Source organism: Apis mellifera, linkage group LG4 (genome assembly GCF_003254395.2).
Source record: "Apis mellifera strain DH4 linkage group LG4, Amel_HAv3.1, whole genome shotgun sequence".
Lineage (NCBI taxonomy): Eukaryota > Metazoa > Arthropoda > Insecta > Hymenoptera > Apidae > Apis > Apis mellifera.
In genome coordinates, this window is record NC_037641.1 from 9,794,188 (window position 1) to 9,812,466 (window position 18,279).

Consider the following 18,279-nt stretch of genomic DNA (forward strand, 5'->3'; position numbering starts at 1 on the left):
TTAACAGTTCCATTATCTATTTTGAAAATTGCGACACGTTGAAATACCGCCTCTTTGCTTGTCCAAAGTTATGAATATTAAATGATCACAAAGCTGACTCACGTCCACGATCGTATCTGGTGACAAAATGATTGTCCAATTAAAAAAAGAAAAAAAAAAGAAAGAAAGAAAGAAAGAAAAAAGAAAAAATCTTTTAAATTCACTCAAACTATTCCACTCTTATTAAAAACTTGGCGAATAAATCATCTCTAACTCTATTCATCGAGAGATTAATATTTAATAACAAACGCCCGAGGCAATCAACTTTATGTTTATTCCTTTCCAACTATCCTCCAATCTCAAAAGATTAAAAAATTCCTCTCTCTCCAAACATATTAACAACTAAAATCAAACAAAAGAAAAGAAAATAAATTTAAGATAATCCCTCCCCGATACATTATTCGTATATACTTTCCCACATCAAATTTTCCAATCTTCAAAAAGAAATTTCTCCTCGCAATTAAATAAATATCAATTACCAAATAAATCATCGTACCCGCTGAAATTATTAATATTAACGATAAATCGCCTGAGGCAATCAATTTCACGTTCATCCCTCTTCAACTCGTTCGTCTTCCAATCTCCAAACATTAAAAAAAAAAAAAAAAATTCCTCTCTGCAAACGTACTACTAACTAAAATCAAACAAACAAACAAAAAATGAAAAGCAGAGAAAAAAAAAAAGAAAGAAATTTAAAATAATTCCTCTGCACACTCATCCAATTTCCTACATGAACAAACAATCGTATTCCAAAGGTATAAGCGAAAGCTGCTCGGCCGACGATAACTCGTTCGAAAAAAAATAAAATAAAATAAAAAAAAGGGGGAGCAAAAAAGGAAATACTTTTCATTCCGGATTCCGTGACGAACAAAAGAACACACCGTATACATACATATATACATACATACATATATATATATATATATACATTCGAGTGTATATCGTCGTAGACGCACACTTTGTACAATAACAACGGATGCAATCGGTGTTCCAAACTAACTGGCAATGCTCGCCTTTCCGTACAATCTGCCAGAAACCCGGCTGCTATCCGCCGATTGAGTTTACGATCGGCTCTACGGAAACTTTTATAAGTTCATCCATCGGTAAATGCATGCGGGAGTTACGATCGATCAGAGGAGTCCCGAAGGGTGTATTCGATGCTTCCGGATGAATAAACCGGCGATTTAAAGAGAGAGAGAGAGAGAGAGAATAGAATTGCCGCACACGTGAAAGGACGGTGCAACTCTGGATTCAAGCGGTTGGACAAGCGTCGAAATTCGAAATGCGAAATTCGATCGTTTCACGGTGTCTCGATTAATCGTTTGAAAAGTTGTTTTTATATTTTATATGATTTTTATTTTGTTGTAAAATGTACACCGACCGGTCGAGCGTTATTCGAGTGACTGGTGGATATTTTTAGTGGAGAAATTTGAAGGATGTTTTTATTTTTATTCGTTATTGGATTCGTGAAATAATTCGTAGAAGAATAAATTTAGTAGGAATCGTTTAATTAAATTTAACAGAAAGATATGAATCGAAACGGAGAATAATAAATTTCCCTTCTTCGATCTTTTAACGGACTATCATTCATCTTTAAAAAAAAAAAAGAAAAGGCGAAGACGATTGATTCGAAGCGTACGATATTCATCAAAGAAGCGTAGTACAAAGAGGCTCGAATTTTTCGATCATTCAATAACGAAGCCACTCCCTGGTATTAACGGCACGATCGGTATACATTCGATACAACACGCACACAAGATCGGGCACAACGACGATAAATCATGGACGATGTTCGAAACCCCGATACACGGATCAGAAACTCTCTATAATTATCAATCTCCACTTCCTTCTTACGTAACGCGTGTTTCTTCTGAATCATCCACGTTACAAATTTCGATCTCTCCTCTCCTCCTCCTCCTCCTCGTTGCCTCTGGTCTTCGAGGCCAAAAGGGGAGATCGTCCTCGATGGAAGCGGTTGGCTCGAGAAAAAAAAAATAAAGAGAGAGAGAGAGAAAAAAAGGGAAGAAATATTTCTTCCTTGCGTAAGTAAAAGACGCGTCACTCGAGATGACTCGAGTAGGGTTCGAGTCGACTCGGGAGGGTCCTTCTCCGATTGGGAACCCCAGAAGTAGTGACCCTTCCCTCCTTCGCCTGTTTAACGCGTGTGTCACCGCCACGTGGCGTATTCCGGTTGACCTTGAATAGTCAGCGAAACACGATGGAGATGTATACTACGTGGAACACGCGGCGGGCCACGTAATAGCGTATAGCGGGCTCGAAATGCAAATTAGCAGAGTTCCACGAATTCATCGATGCTAATATTATGATAATATATGACGAGCCTGTACGGCTATTTTCACCGAATAAAAGATCGATGAATGCGAACACCCGGGTTTACGGATGTATTGTGTCCAAGGATGTTTTTCGAGACAGAGAGGACATTAAATCGTAAACTCTGCTCCCCGATGACAAATAGTCGAGTGATTAAAAAAAAAAAGAAAAAAAAAAAACAACGTCAAATTATAACTTTAATCCGATCGAAACGAGGTTCGTTCGAACGGGTATTAATTAAAACTTTGATACGCGCGAAAGTGGACGTGTAGAGAAAATGGCGAGCCAAAATTAAAACTTTTTACAAAATTGTTGTTTGTATACTTTGCTTCGCGATACGGTGTTACCACGAATATCGAAATTTTAATAGTTTGATCGATGATAAAAGGAAAAAAAAAATTCGATATTATCCAATTTGAAACAGAATTCTAAGATGGAAATAACAAATTTTGTATCGAGTAAATCCTGTAATAGAAGAGTTTCTTTGATTAGCAAGAAAATATTAAACAAAAAAAAATCCAGAAAAACACGCTCCATAAATAACCATTTTAAAATCGAATCTTGACCAATCCTCCTCGATCGATTACTTTCCATCCGATCCCATTAAAACGAATAAGCAAAAAGTCATCATGCAGCAAAATCGCAATTATCCGTGTTCCAACCCGGATTTCGCAACCCGGATTCGGGGTCCCCGAACGCAGGAAATGAAATTCGAACGATAAAATTCTGTGAAATTACAAGCTTCTCCACTACATTCGGAAATGATGAATACGCGGTCTCTTCTCCCTCTGAGGGAGAAGAGGAGGAGGAGGAGGAGGAAGAAGGGAAAGAAAAAGAAGAGAAAGAAAAAGCGGAAAGAGGAGAGCGAAATGTTGGGAATAAAAATGTGGGAAACGAATCGTCGTCCGGGAAGAATCAGACCGTGAACGAGTATACGCGGATAGGAGTACACGAAGAAGCAGGCACATTTGGCCGTCGTGGGTACTGACATTGGCGAGGAGGCAGCGGACCAGCACAACCATCTGATAGACGCGACACACACCGTTCCTTCTCTCTTCGTCTGGAGGTTAAACCGTGCGGCGAACCAGGGACGATGCACAACCACCGGCTCACGGACGCGGAACACAAGTTGGGTCAAGGAGATTCCGTGAATTTTCATGAGAACGAGGAGAGAACTGGATCCACCCGCCCTTCCCTCGTACGTAACGAACCGACCGGCCGGTTCCAGCCGGTCCCGGAACTCTGCCCCTCCCGGAAGTTGTCAAATTTTTTGCAATTTTCGAAGGATAAAGAATCGATGAATTTTTTCCTCTCCCCTTTTTTGCAAATGGATTAATGGATCGCGTCCAGTTTTTCAACCCTTTCGAACGACGTTTTCGACACGATGCCTTCGTTTATGCGATTAAGTAATTTTGGTAGGAAGATAAAAAGAGAGAGGGAGGGAGGGATATGTTGTTCTGGAGAAGAGATCACTTTCATGCGTGAAAGTTCTCGTCGAATTCAATTTTTGTAATTTTGTGAAAAATGTAAAATCTGTCCGGTGTTCTTTGTTTCGGTGAAATTTTATTTTTAGAATTTGATCCACGGTTAATTCCGAAAGAGAAAAAAAATAAAGAAATATTACAGACGCGTTGAAAATATCGTGGAAAGAAGAGGAAAAAAAAAAAAGTTGCAAAATATTCTTCGTGTATGACAATTCACAATGTATTTATGATTTTTAATATATTTATCGGGAGAGAATAGCTCGCGTCCACTAAATATTAATAAACTCGGATCTTAGTTAAAATTCTTGAAGCATACGAATATTCGTCACGTAAGTATGTAAATTAACACATCATAAAGAACAGGTATTATTCGCGCGCGCACGTTTAAGAATTCGTTTCGAAAGTCGTAAAACTGAAATTAATGGAAAGGAACGACACAGTATCTCAAGCGAAACTTCCAATAACCAAGAGAGAAGATAATACACGTCAATCAAGGATCCACGAGAGAGTGTGAACAAGTAGCAAGAGCTCAAGTTTCCCGCATCCCGCATGTTACAAAATCCAAACTCTTCTTCTCCACGTTTAACTCTCAATACAATTCAATAAAATATCCCCGGAAAAAACAGTGAACTGCTTCGAACGCAAACAACATATCCCTCCTTCCTTTTTTTATCTTCCTACCAAAATTACTTAATCGCATAAACGAAGGCATCGTGTCGAAAACGTCGTTCGAAAGGGTTGAAAAACTGGACGCGATCCATTAATCCTCCTCCCCCACCTTCTCCAAACAAACGTCGCAAGAATAACAAGCGGAGACGGAAGAAGAAAACGAGGAAAAAAAAAAAGAAAAAAAGAAGAGTATCGAGGAAGAGAGAAGAGGAAGGGGAGAAAAAGTGGCGAGAAGGTTAATTTATTCAACGACAAGTGACGGCAGGTCGTCTGGAGGTTGGTCGAAAGGAGGATTGGTGCGGCGTTCGCGGGTATCGCGGCGGCCTGGTTGAAGCTTGGCCGGTCGCGGACGTGAAATAAAAGGGGGGCGCCCCCCCCCGATGTCGAGTCCAAGGGTACGGAGCGGAGAGTGATGCACGACTTCCACAGGCCTCGCTCGTGTTCGACCGTGATGGCCTGGGTCCCGCGAGCCGCTTCACCTTGAACGATTCGAGGAGTTTATGGGCCTGCGAGCCACGCGTCGGCAAGAGAGCGCGGAGCGCGTGGGAGTCGGCCGACAATCGGTGAGAGATCTCTCAAGGCTTCTTGGAAATCATTTTCTTTTTTTTCCTTCTTTCTTTTTTTATTTTTCTTTTTTCGTTGAAAAACGTCCACGGTTTCACCTTCGTACCCACGTACGGCCATCGCGTTAAGGCCCCCATTTATATTTATCGATATTGGATATTGTCCGGTGTGTAACTGCGACCGTGTAACCGATCGGGCAGCAGCGCGTGTCTGCGAGAGTCTTCGTTTTATTCATGGATCTTTCATTTTCGAGCAGATGATGAAAAGTAACTCTCTCCATTCCCAGCGATTCTCGAATGTTTCATTTCAGCTCATAATAGAAATAGAAGTCTAAATCGGTACGTAATCTGTATGTAAAGAGAGATATTTTTGAAATAGTGGAATTAACCAAGAAAGTCTCCTTTATATTCCCCTATAAATAGATAAGAAGGAAATGATCGATCCTTTCTTTTTCGTTAAAAAACGGCGGAATTGAACGTGATAAATTTTATTAGATTAGAATCGATGAGTATTAAGTTAACGATGATCCATGTCACAAGTGGCGTAACAATTTATGAATTCCAGGCTGGCGTTGGTAGAGATAAAGATTTATTCCCCGTTTCGTTCATTGTCTTCCTTTTTCATTATGCGGCCCCACGTGTATTAATTAATTTCCCCGCGCCACGTTTCCATGGGAAGCGAACCGGTATCATAAACGACGTTTAAATAGAGTGCTCGGTACGAACGTCGTAATTTAAAGCCTCTCTCCCTCCCCTTTCTTCTTTTTCCACTCTTTTTCCCCTCCCCCTCTCTTTTATTCTCTCTGATCTCTCTCTCTCTCTCTCTCTCTTTTTATTTTCTCTCTCAATTAAGAATCTCACCGATCAAGATGGTATTAGTGCGCATTACAAAGTTGCGTACACGCGAAACCAGATACGAAGATACAAAGATACGTAGAATCGTATCCTTATTCGTCCGTTTTCCCCCGCAAAGTCGTTTATCGGGCCCGAAAACATCGTGTTCCGCATTAATCATACGAAACTGTTCGTTACGATAAATCTCCGTCCCTCGAGTGTCGAGTAGAAATAATCGCGAGTGTACAGTCCACGGCAAAAGCGCGCCCTCGTGCGAAATGGACAAATGGATCGTCGAACGGACCTCCGTGAGAATATTTTCGCGAATTTCCCTTGGAATTTCTCAATCGATCGATCTTTCTCGCAAGATAATCGTAAAATTTTGCTCAATAAAGAGAAAAAAACCTGCACGACGTATTCATCGTTCCATATTTTAAAATCGTTGATAAGCGTTCTTCCAAGGCGAATTAAACACGTTTAATTATCATTCACAACGATCGAGTATCTTCTCCACGAAGAAACATTTGGAAGATATATTGCGAGAGATTCGAAGAAGACTTTCTCGGCCGACTGTACCCGCTCACACGCGAGCCACTTTCAAAGAGTGGAGAGAGAAGGACGGGGAGTCCAGCCCCTCCCTCCTCCCCAGTCCCTTGTTCCTCCGTACCGAGGATAATAAATTCATTTTTAATCTCTCCGATTCTCGGTTAATATATCAGCGCCGACCCAGCGTTGACCGTGGCGCGCATTTGCGGTGAGAAGAAGCCGCGAGGTACCGGTCCGCTCGATCCCCGGGATCGTTCGTTTTTCTGCCGGCATAAACCGCACTGTGAAAGGCATCGCGTAAGGGGCCGCCGATGAACACCACGTCCCACGAGGGGGACGAGGATCGAGAGATCGGAAAACTGAAGTGACCGCACGCTCGAAAAGGGGGTGAAACTGCGCGCGCCGGATATACTCGTAGCTCCAACTCCTTTGAGTTATGATCCCAAACGTCTATAATCGTTAATTAAACCTCAGCCGGTAATCTTGTTTCCTCGTTCAAGGAACGTAATCGTTTTTAGAAACCCTTTCTTTCTTTTTTTTTTTTTTTTTTCTTAGATAAAATTGCCAGTCGTGAATTATCATCGTGGATATATTTATATATTTTTCCTTTTTTGAGGAATTAAGAAAATTATTGATTGCAGTAATTGGAATATTGAATATTTAAATATGTATATCTATTTTCATTCAGTGTCTTTTCTTTTTCTTCTTTAGATTCGTATCTCATTGTTAATAACGTTCGGGTAATTAAACGTTTATGGTGATTCAAAGATATGCTAATTTTATTAATTTATTTTCCACGCGTATCTCGAGAGGTATAATTGAGAAATAGCAGCAAGATGATTTGGAAGTTTTTAACGTTGTTGAAAATTGGGAAGAAAAAGAATGATTCGATGAAGAAGTTTTCTTTCTTTTCTTTATGGATTTCTCGTATCCAGATGAAGTTGAACAAACGCGCGTGATAAATAGATTAAACAGTAAACTTTGTAAAATACGCGGCAACATTCTACAATATATCGTTACAATTTACACAGCAATATTTTGCATTCTTTATTGCGGGCTTTCATGCGCGCATTTTACTTTCCCTCGGATTTATCTTTTCCTATATAAAATATCGTAATATGAGAAATATTTTCACAAGATATCAGGAAAGAAATATACTTGGGCGGGCAAGAATTGCAAGCAGAAAAAAAAAAAAAAGGAACGAAGAAAAGTAGATCGTTTCAACGTTAAGCGTAGAGAACACGTGAATAAATCAAAAGAAAGAAATTGTATCAACGTTATAACAACGTAATGTGATGTATTTCACATCGATAGAAAATTTATCGTGAAAAGAGAAAGCATTGAAGATAAATATAATAAAGAAAAAAAAAAAAAAAAAAAACGTTCGATCTCCACATACGATTCAATTTCTTGAATCGACGAATCGATAAATTATTAAATTCTATATGAACTCGATTACCTCGAAAAGAAAAATTTCACGAAACCGTACACACCGATCCTTCAAATTCTCAAGATTCAATTTCAACCGGAAGATCTTCAATCTCCATCATCCATCTTTCATTTCTCGCAAAATTACTTAAATTCGATCCAAAGGGAGCAGAAATACATAACTTTTCAAGCGCTACTACGAATTCAATTACTCGAGGGAAAAATTTCACATTCCAAATTCTCAATTCTCAGAAGAATTCTCTCTCCTCTCACCTCAACCATCCTCCTCTCTTCATTTCTCAAATTATTAAATTTAACGCAAGACGATTAGATATTTTTCAACGCTAAAAAAAAAAGAAAAGAAACAAAAAAAGAAAAAATTCGATCAAGATAATATCCATCCATTTCGTTTCTCGTTTCTCGCCAATTTGGTAAATTCAATCCAAGATTGGAAACATTAGAATCATACTCGATTTAGATATTTCAAATTCCTCGAATCGCAATCGAGCGAAGAGATGTTCTCGAAGGACATGGCCGGGCATAACAGAATCAAGCGTACACTCGAATCGCGATGCGAGGCGGTTGATCATCGTAAGCTGAAAGCACAATTTGTATCTCACGATACGATACCGTGGACATGGATAAAGCCGAACATCCTGTTCGAAGGGCGAATCGAGTGGAGCCGAGCCGAGTCGAGTCGAGTCGAGTCGAGTCGAGTCCTGGGCCGGTGCAGCTGAACAAGCGCGCCCTCTGTCGACCGAGATACTATCGACCTAAGTACCACGAGATATACGGCCTACGATTGGCATGCACGAAGCGTTACCTCTTGCATGTACGCTTCTTCGTGAACCTCTTTTTTCCCTCCCTCTCCCCCCTTTCTTCCTCCTCTCTCCTCCTCTTTCTTCTCCCTCTTCTTTCCATCCTCCTCCTCCTCCTTCTCCCCTCGAGCCACGGTGTAATTCTCGTAAGCGAGTTTCTTCCTCGTGGCGCTGATAAAAAGAGCGATCGAAAGAGGGGGGAAGGGCATCGAAAGGGTGGCGCGATAAGACTGCGAGGCCAGATCGGCCGCGATACGCGTCTCTGGAGGGAGAGAGGGGGGGAACGGTGTTTGGAATGCCGTGTGAAATCGATGGAAAAGATCAATACCGATACGACGTTTGTCGCGCTCGATAAAAACGTTTCTTAAGCAGAGGGATCGTTGCGACGGGAATGCAACAACTGCGAGCAGAGGGAAGGCTTCTTTCGAGTTTCTCGAGTTGACGTCTCAACTCTCGAGTGTTGGCTTGCTTTGGTTCGGGGAAAGATCGGTCTCGGACCGATCGGCAAGCATGAATATGGAGATGTTTGTTCGAGTATTTTGCATTCTTTTTTGGATTTCCTTCTATTCTGTCTCCTGATATTTCGATGAAGAGAGTTTGAATGGATCGAATGGAAATTTATCTCTTATATATAATGTTATATATAAGATATAAATGTTAATAATTTATATATCTATCTTTAATTCTAGAGAAAGTAAGTTAAAAATGGACGAAAATGAATGAAATGATGGAAACGATATCGATGCGCATGTACGTTGAAGACGATTCATTCGATTGGGAGAAGAATCCTTGTACACAACACTGTGTACATACAACGAATTAGATGTAGAAGTAAATGTTTTCTTAGCATTGCAACAACTTGGCACGAAGCTTGATTGAAAGCAAAGCAATTCGATTCTTCGAATTGAACCGACGCGATATCTTTCATCGAGGGATGCAACCTGGCGTTTTAATAAGAATGCGTCACAGCATCTGACTAATTTCAATTTCGTTATTGCTACTCGTAACTTCTAACGAATGCCCACAATTTAATCACCGGAGGAAATCGGTATCTAAAATTGTTATTATTTATTTTTAACCATTCAAGTCTGTTCGATCAAATATTATTAAATTATTAAATCGTTGAAACGCGAATTCAACAGATTTTATTTACAAGAAGCTTAAATTTCAAATGTAAATGTTAATTGCGTAATTTATAAACGAAATTTACCAAGCTCCAATTTACCAAGTATATTGAATCAAATTTCTCCGATGTATTCATAATTCTGATAAACTTGTTGATTAAAAGACAGATCGATCAATTACAATAATATTACGTTATTAGAGAGAGAGAGAGAGATATCGATAAATCTATTCGAAATACACCGCAATTCGAACGAGTCAATAATAAATTTTCGCTTATCTTGTTAAATAATAATAATAATAATCTTCCCCTCAAAACCTTTTTTTTTTTTTTTACTTCAAACATTTTCACGCGCGAATTTCACGTGGCAACTCCAGTACATCTTTCATTAAAAGACACCCTCCGTGGCTCGTTTCGCTCGAGGTGGTTATAATGGCCGAGTCGGCCGAGTTAACGCTGCACCTGGCCGAATGAAATTAACGCCGGGCCCACGATAAAGGGAAGAAACGAGAGCGATCGAGGTGCGAGGAGAGAAAAAGAAGAGGAAACAAGGGAGGGGAGAAACGGAGGGAGGCCGGTCGATTCGCGACGTGGCGGCAATTCCGAGGTTGCCGCAATAACAGACGACGACGGCCACGTTGACACCCAGCGGCCAAGGGATCTCTTGTGGCGCGGGAACAAGGGGAGAAAGCTCGCGTAACGCGAGTAACGCGATTAAACCCAGCCAATTCAACTTCTTTTCCGTGTGTTTTCATCAATTTGCTCTATCGAAACGTCTCGAAAGAGCGTTTTTCCTTCGCGGCGAATAGTTTCGAAAGTAAAATTTCCTTCTCTTCGATCGAAATTCGTACGAACGAAATCTCTTGAAGAGTTAAAATGTTGTAAACAAATCTGGCAATCTGGACGTATAATCTGAACGATGCCGAATAAGATGGCACAATAATGAGGATTTTGAATACTGATCGATGGTTGTGCGATATTGGAGAGCTGCTGTTAATAACACGATGACCGATATCCCCCTTTCGTTCGACTTTTCCATTCGTTTAAGCTGCCAGTCGGTATTATCATCGAAGAGATCAATGGCTACGGTAGTTTATTTGCGCTTCGGCCAGCCTTTCAATTTCTCAAACGGTAATGCGAAAACGTGTTGCAAACGTGTTAATGGCCACTTGTAGGAAGTGAATGCAGCTGTGTGTTGGCGCATTGTGCAACTTCTGATGCGTATCCTTTACTCTTTACTCTCAAACCTCTTCTTTCTTTTTTAAATTTCTTTCTTCTAATTCTCATCGTCGTAACGAAGAAATCGATGCGTAATTTCCTGCCCAATTTCATTCAATCTAATAATAATCCTCTCTAATTTTTAATTAACAAAATATCATCGAATTCAAAGAACAAAATATTTCTCCGATAAATTCTTACTGAAAAATTCGATACAATTTCGATAAATAATTCAATTTCGCCCAAAAATATTCAAATGATAAATAATTCACAGTTTAGGCGAAACTATAAAAATTCACCAGATTGGATGCATTTTAATTTAACCGAGCGCCCTTCTCTCGCAATTCCTCTACAATTTGAACGGTATTCTTCTTTTTTTTTTTTTTTTCCTTCCCTTCCCTGTTGCAGAAACACAACGGTGATAAATCGACCGTCTAATTAATTAATCTCCTGCAGCGATGTTTCGTTCCGCTGCGACCTCCCCCGAACAATTTATTCAGTTTTCGAATTAAATTAGCAATATAGGAAACGGGTTGCGAGCACGTATTTGCCTGAGCCGAACGAATAGACGGAGTAAAGTGCAGTTTCGTTAATTAGAAAGTAAATTACCCGCGGACCTTCCTCCCGATTGCTTCCTTCTTCTGAACGCGTTTTAATATTTGGTACTACCTCGAGTTTCGAACGGCGGATCTTACCGATCCGGTTGTTGTATTTAATTAACGAAACAGGTATCCGCGGGAGAACGTTCAATTAAGTGGATCGGTTGCGCCACTCGTTTTTTCTTCTTCTTTTCTTTTTTTTTTTTTTTTCTATCGCGGCACGGCACCAATTTTTGCAAATTGATTTAAATTATTGTACTCGTGTTTACTTAGGTAGGTTCGATCGCCGATCAATTTGCCTGATTGCACCATCTTTTAGAACGTGTACGTAGAAGAAGTTGGCAAACGAGGAGAAAAAAAAAAAGAAAAGAAAAGATAAAAATTTGAAAGAATTTTAAAATCTCTCCTAATTAATCAATCTTTCTTATTTCAAGAGTCAATGATGATGATTTGAAAATTCTTAGGAAATTCATAAATTAAATCTTCTTACAATTTCTTTACGGAACTCGTTTTTCGATTTTCGATCAAAAATCTGTCAAAATTCTAAGAAAAGATATACGTTTCGTTTCACTTTTCAATCCCAGCCAATCGTTATTCAACCGAATAATGATCTGAGCAAGGATCCGAAAGTATTTGTCGGAAAAAGAAGAGGGAAGGGAAGAAACACGTGGAAGAACTTTTGTCCTCGACCGAACCCGAGCTTCGAAAGGATCCCCGTGAATAGGGACACGATTTCGATCCTGGTTCGACCTGTTCGACCATTCGGGCAAAAAGGTACCCGAAAGTGATTCCAGGCACGCGTCAACCCGTCTCGCCGATTAATTTCACTGCCATTGCAAGACGAAACGACGAGTTTGTCGATTTTTAGCCGTGGTGGTTGGCCAGCCAGGTGCGCGATCTTTGGAGGAATCCGAGGATCGAGCATCCAAATTTTCTGACCAAATTAATTCAACTTCTTTGAATTAATTTTCCAATAAACTCCAAAATTGAGATAGAATTTTTTTTTTTATAATTTCAGATTTTGTAGATATTTTTTTTTTTTCTATATTATTAAATGGAATACAATAAATTATTTTGATTTTAAGTTTCAAGAAATGAGAAGGTAAGGATAATAATTGTTATAAACATTGTCAAGCGTGTATGAAATTGGACAAATTGTTGAGTTATTATTATTATTACGTATATTAATCTTGCGTAATAGAAAGAGAGAAAGAAAAAGATTCGATACGACAGAGGAAATTTCTACGAGGGAATGTTACGATAGCGAATAAATTGAAATTAATTGTAAATTGTTTCCTGCGAAGAGTTAAAAAAAAAAAACGAAGAAGAAGAAGAAGAAGAAGAAGAAGAATGTCACTTAAATATATTAAACGAACATGGAATAAAATGGAATATTCATCGGGCAAAGTATAATTTAGACAAGTTAAAGGGAGACAAATTTACATCTAAAGTAACATCGTTACAAGAGCACGGTTTAATTTGTTTAAGAATTCTAGGAACCTATAATTAATTGCATTTACGAGAAACCTCTTTAGAAACGTGTAAAAGAACAAAGGACGAAGTTCCCTGTAATTAATTAACTCACCGAGAACAAGAAATAAATTTATCCATTCGTAGCATTACAGTATTACGTGTTCCTCGCGTGACTGGTAATTATTTATTGCTCTTACTTTTTTTTACGCCATTCACGTATATATTAAACCGTGCAAGAACATCTATTACGCTCGCGATAGATAGCTAAACAGAAAGTAATGGCTTGAAACCTTCCTCTTTATTAAAATTTCATTTAACATTTCCACACGTATTCTCAAATGAAAATATCTCTTTCTCGATAATCTTTCTCAAATTATTTCTTGGTCAAAAAATTTCTTCATTATCATCGAATAAAATCTCTTTCTCTCTGGATAGAATCTCTAGATTATTTCTAAAAAAAAACAATTCCTCGAAGAAAATTTGTTTATTCTCGATATACGATCTTGGAATTATTTCTCAACATTTTCTCGAAGGAAAATGAAGAGGAGAAATCGAACTTCACCACCAGAAGAGAATCGATAATAATAATAATAATGACAGATTTTCTATCGTTTCGTATTCGCTCGTATTTTATCGTTCTATTATTCTCAACTTTGCCTACGTCGTTACGTGTATATCGTTACTCCGTGAGATATTCCAGCAGAGCGAAGAAATGAAAGAGGGATAAAATGGAAATAAGAGGGAGAGAGAGAGAGATACACGAGGGACATTGTAGTATAGGCTGGCTCTCGGTGAAGTAATGGGCCATTTATTTTCACTCGTTGACCCCCGCCGAGACTAATGTGTCTCAGCAAGCTTTTTCGCATCCCTATGCTGTGGACCCTTAACGTTCCGTCGCTCGAGTGCTTCTTACAAAGCTGTGCCTCTCGTCACAAAGCTTTGGAACACGGAAATGAAAAAGAGAACCTTCTTCTTCTATTCTGATCCAAACTTACCATCCTTTGGCAACTACCGATTTTTCTTTTTTCTTTTCTTTTTTTTTGAGGAGAGAAGGAAACTTATCATCGTTGAACGATATTTGCAAAGATCGAGGAAAAGATATTTGGAATTAATTATTTTACAAGAGACAATAAAAGTCAAAGGGAATTCTTGCACATTTGTTGAAACGAAAAGAATGCTCGATTCGAAGAAGAAATTAATACATTAATCAGTCAGTATAAATTTAATTCCTCTTCTATATTTTCTCCTCCTCGAAATTGTGATTCTATCAATCAATCTTCGTTAGATTATCCACAATTATGTGGATAAAGAAAAAAAGATTTAATAAACATCCATTTTAATAAAAGAAAATCGATTTGAAGGAAAATTTCGCGGAAGAAATAAGATCGATCGGTTTATATCTGATATTAGATGTAAGACGATTTTTACAACAAATCAGCCCGGTGTCTCGAAAGAAAATCCTTTGGAACGTGAGAGCGCGCCCTCGAGGAAGCAAGGAACGAAGCAAGGCGGAGAAAAGAGAATTCGAGGGAAAGAGGGAAGGAGAGAACGGGTGAAAAAGCTTTGGGAAAAGTTGTAGGGGATTGGACGTTGGAAGGACGGTGGCAGACGTGCCGGAGGGATCGAAGGAAAAAAGAGACAGGTGGGGGGATGTAGCACGGTGATTTCACATCCTGGAAAGCCGTGCAAGTCGTCGTTCGACTGGAACCTGGCCAAATGCACTTAGCGTTCTATCATGGGGAAGACCTTTGGATTATCCTTCTCGATGGCGTGCTAACTTTTTTTAATCGCTCGTTTTCTCGTCGTACCACGCACAATGATCGTTGCTAAAAAAAAAGATTTGATATTAATTTCAATATCTAGAATCGATTTTGTCCTCTTCGTTTCAATTTACTTTAATTAACAATTAATGATCATTTTCCATCTCCTTCCTTCTAATCATTGACCAAGAAACAATTCTGACTAATTCTAATTTAAATTCAAAAAGAGAGGAAAGAAAGATGTGGTGGAAAATTTAATCTGAAAATCTCATCCGAGAAGAGGATGAGAATCGTCGAGTGCCCGAGACGATTGTGTGGAAAATCGTGGAAGAGAAACGGAAGCGACAAAAGAGCAGTTGCGCTTTGGTAATCAACGGCAACGAGCGGCAACCGGTGCCAACAAAACGGCGGCAGAAGGGGCGGCAGAGATAACCCTGCTATTTACCAGAGCGGATATACGGTTAGATATCGAGCATCCCGGCATCCCCCTTCTCGATCTCCTCGCGGCGCGTAAACAGAAAAACAGAGAAGACACCCCCATCAAGATCGAGTCCACTTTCATCCCTCGTCGCGGGGAATCGAAGCCTTGAATCGTCCACCTTGAAACCACGATGGCGTCGCCATTTCTTCTTCCTCTTCCTCTTCCTCTTCCTCTTCTTCTTCTTCGTGGACAAAGGGGGCACGACAAATACACGACGATTCGTCGATTCCTCCTCTCTGGCCGAGAGGAGAAGAGATAAAAGCGATTTCTGAAGAGGTTCGCGATGGTGGAGACGCGCTTTGATCATCCCTCGGATAACACCGAGGGATGATGTTTTTGTTTCGCCTGTTTGCTCGCACGATTTAAGTGTTTACAGCTATGTGCTCGAGCTGTGGGGAGGATAAACAAATGTTTCATCGAGATACGACGACGCCCCGAATCGGTTTCGGCAAAGAAAGATGAGAGGGGATGAGATTTCTCTCCCAGCTTTCTTCTTGGGGGTGGAAGAGAGGAGATGTCTGTTTAGCCGGATGACGGTGATTGATAGTCCATGTCCGTTCTCTTCCCTCTTGTTTCAGCTCAACAAGCTCACTCCGTTCAAGTCTGGTTTTCGATATCAATTTATCGCTCGATTTTTCGTCAACTCTGTCAACTTTTCTATCCACGTATTCCGTTAGAGGAATTCTTGTACATAATCGCTTGGGTACACAGCGAAATATTTTATTCATCGGTTAATCCTGTGCTAACGGTGTACTAACCTTTTCCCCCTAAATTTTTAAAATTTCCCCCCTGTGCCACTCTTTATTACAATTATAAATTTGTAATGGGGAAGAAGCTTGTGATGGAGCAATTTGTTTCTTATTTAAACTTCTCTACTAAATTGATGCAAATTTATTTCTAGGCTTATATAATCTTTTACCATATATTTCCTAATAAAATAATCATATCGAGTAATTTTAAACTTTAAACTCTTCTCCTCTGAGATTCTCAATATCTCGATCACAAAAATTGGATGGATCCCTTTCGAATGCACAAAGCAGATTCTCGCCAATTCCATCAAAATTTAACCTGTCGCAGACGATTTATTTAACGCATCTCTGCTGCGAAAATGGGCGGACAAGAACACAATTTTGTCACAGATATTGCCGAGCTCGAGCCAGTAAAAATATCCTTTTTTTTTTCTTTTCACAGAAAAAAAACGAGGAGGAGTAGTAGTAGATGGAACGCGACACTTATAATCTTCTTTCCCTCCTCGACCCCCCAACGCAACGATTGTTTCCACGTTTATACGTTTTATAAATCATCGCGCCACGATCCACCCTCGCCGCGCTCTCCCGTTTCACCTTGATTTTCCGCGTCGCGAAAATAGGGGATCAAACTGATAAGGGAATCGAATTGAGCGGAGTCGAGTGCCACGAGGGGGAGATTTTTTACGCGCCGAATGCAAATTTCCCGTGAAAACGCGGCGATATGCATTTTTTCCGCCTCGCGCGATTTCTATTATTTATGTTAATCTTTCGGGGGAAGAGGGGGGAGGGCTCGTCGTTTAAAAACGTCCGCTCATCGATAAGAAATATTAATTCATTTTTGGAAATTTCAGCGCGTGGAAATGGTAAATGTTATTGTCTTGCCTCTCTTTTTTCAATCCTATCTGAGTGTTTTTTTTTTTTTTTTAATAATTTAAAAAAGACTGTTTCAATTTTGGGATATAAAAATTCTAGATTTCGAGAGCGAAACAACGATTAACAATTTGTTTGAACAATTTTTCGCCAAGAATTCGCCAATTTTGGAAGGTAAAAATTAATCTCAACCCGGATAAATACTCACTTCTTTTCTTTTCCAATGAAACGTACTCATCCTCCAGTTTTCAGTTCCGCTATAAAACGGCTCCGGAATTTTTAAAAAAACGAAGGATCCACGTTCGTTTCATCGACCGATTTCCTATCGCGATTAAAAATAAATCTAATAAAAATTCTTACAAAGTGAGATAAAACCGTCATCAACACCTACGACATTCAGGTAAAAGGAGAGAGAGGGTCATATGCGAGAATGCACGAGAAGGAGGAAAAACTACAAAGAGTATAGAGTATGAAAATTGCAGAAGCAAAAGGAAAAAAAAAAGAAAATACAAGGATCGAAAGAGAAAATCGTATCAATGGCTGTAATTGCGTTATTCGAGCGGTGTTCCAGCCTGGGAACGATATTTTTCCAGACGGGCAGACTATGGAAAAGAAATGAAATATGCACATAATAATCGGGCGGATGGGAAGGAGAGAAAGATCGGGGAGAAAGAGAGAGAGAGAGAGAGAATCATGCGCGAATTTCGAGCGAACGAGACGAGCCGTATATGCAACAGCTTCATTCATTATTAATATCGACACGCTGTACACGTGCAAAGATACATACGTGATCGCAGTGAGAATAGCACGATCGGCCTGCATATAGGAGCGGTGGTGTGCCGCTGAGAAATGCCCTCAACGTACCTGCAACACACAAAAGAAAAGTAACGATGAAACGACTCTATCCGTATATTTCTCTCTCTCTCTCACACGCACACACACGCACACACAGCTCGTTCCAGTGATATTTTTAATATTATCCATACGCATGGGAAGAAAGAGCGAGAATCGTGGTGAGCATCGGTGCGACGATCCATTTCTCAAATGAGACTTGATTTGTTGCACCGATAAACACGGTGAATACGTTCTCCTCGTGTCTTTTCAACGTGCGTACAATGCGAGGCGCGCAATCCCGCGACGAGAAAAATCGACGAGGGAGATTACTCGCGTCGAGATTACGATTTCGTCCATATTTATATTATATTTTTTTCGCGACGTGAATTTCAAACAAGGATATCTCTTCGTATTCTCTTGTTTCTCTCTCTCTTTCTCTTCTCTCCTTTCAAGCGCGGAA

General features: G+C 39.7%; 1 protein-coding gene across 5 annotated transcripts in view; it reads right to left on the reverse strand.

Moving 5' to 3' along the window:
* LOC408801 (protein split ends) overlaps positions 1-18,279 on the reverse strand; it is a 313,466-nt gene that overhangs the window by 180,453 nt on the left and 114,734 nt on the right. For 2 of the 5 annotated variants that reach the window (XM_016911649.2, XM_026440434.1), the window contains exon 2: positions 17,773-17,849. The exons of the other annotated variants lie outside the window; for them this stretch is intronic. In XM_016911649.2, the coding sequence (XP_016767138.2) occupies positions 17,773-17,807 (35 nt within the window). In that variant the 5' untranslated portion in view covers positions 17,808-17,849. The remainder of the gene's footprint in view (positions 1-17,772; positions 17,850-18,279) is intronic. 5 annotated transcript variants of the gene reach the window in all.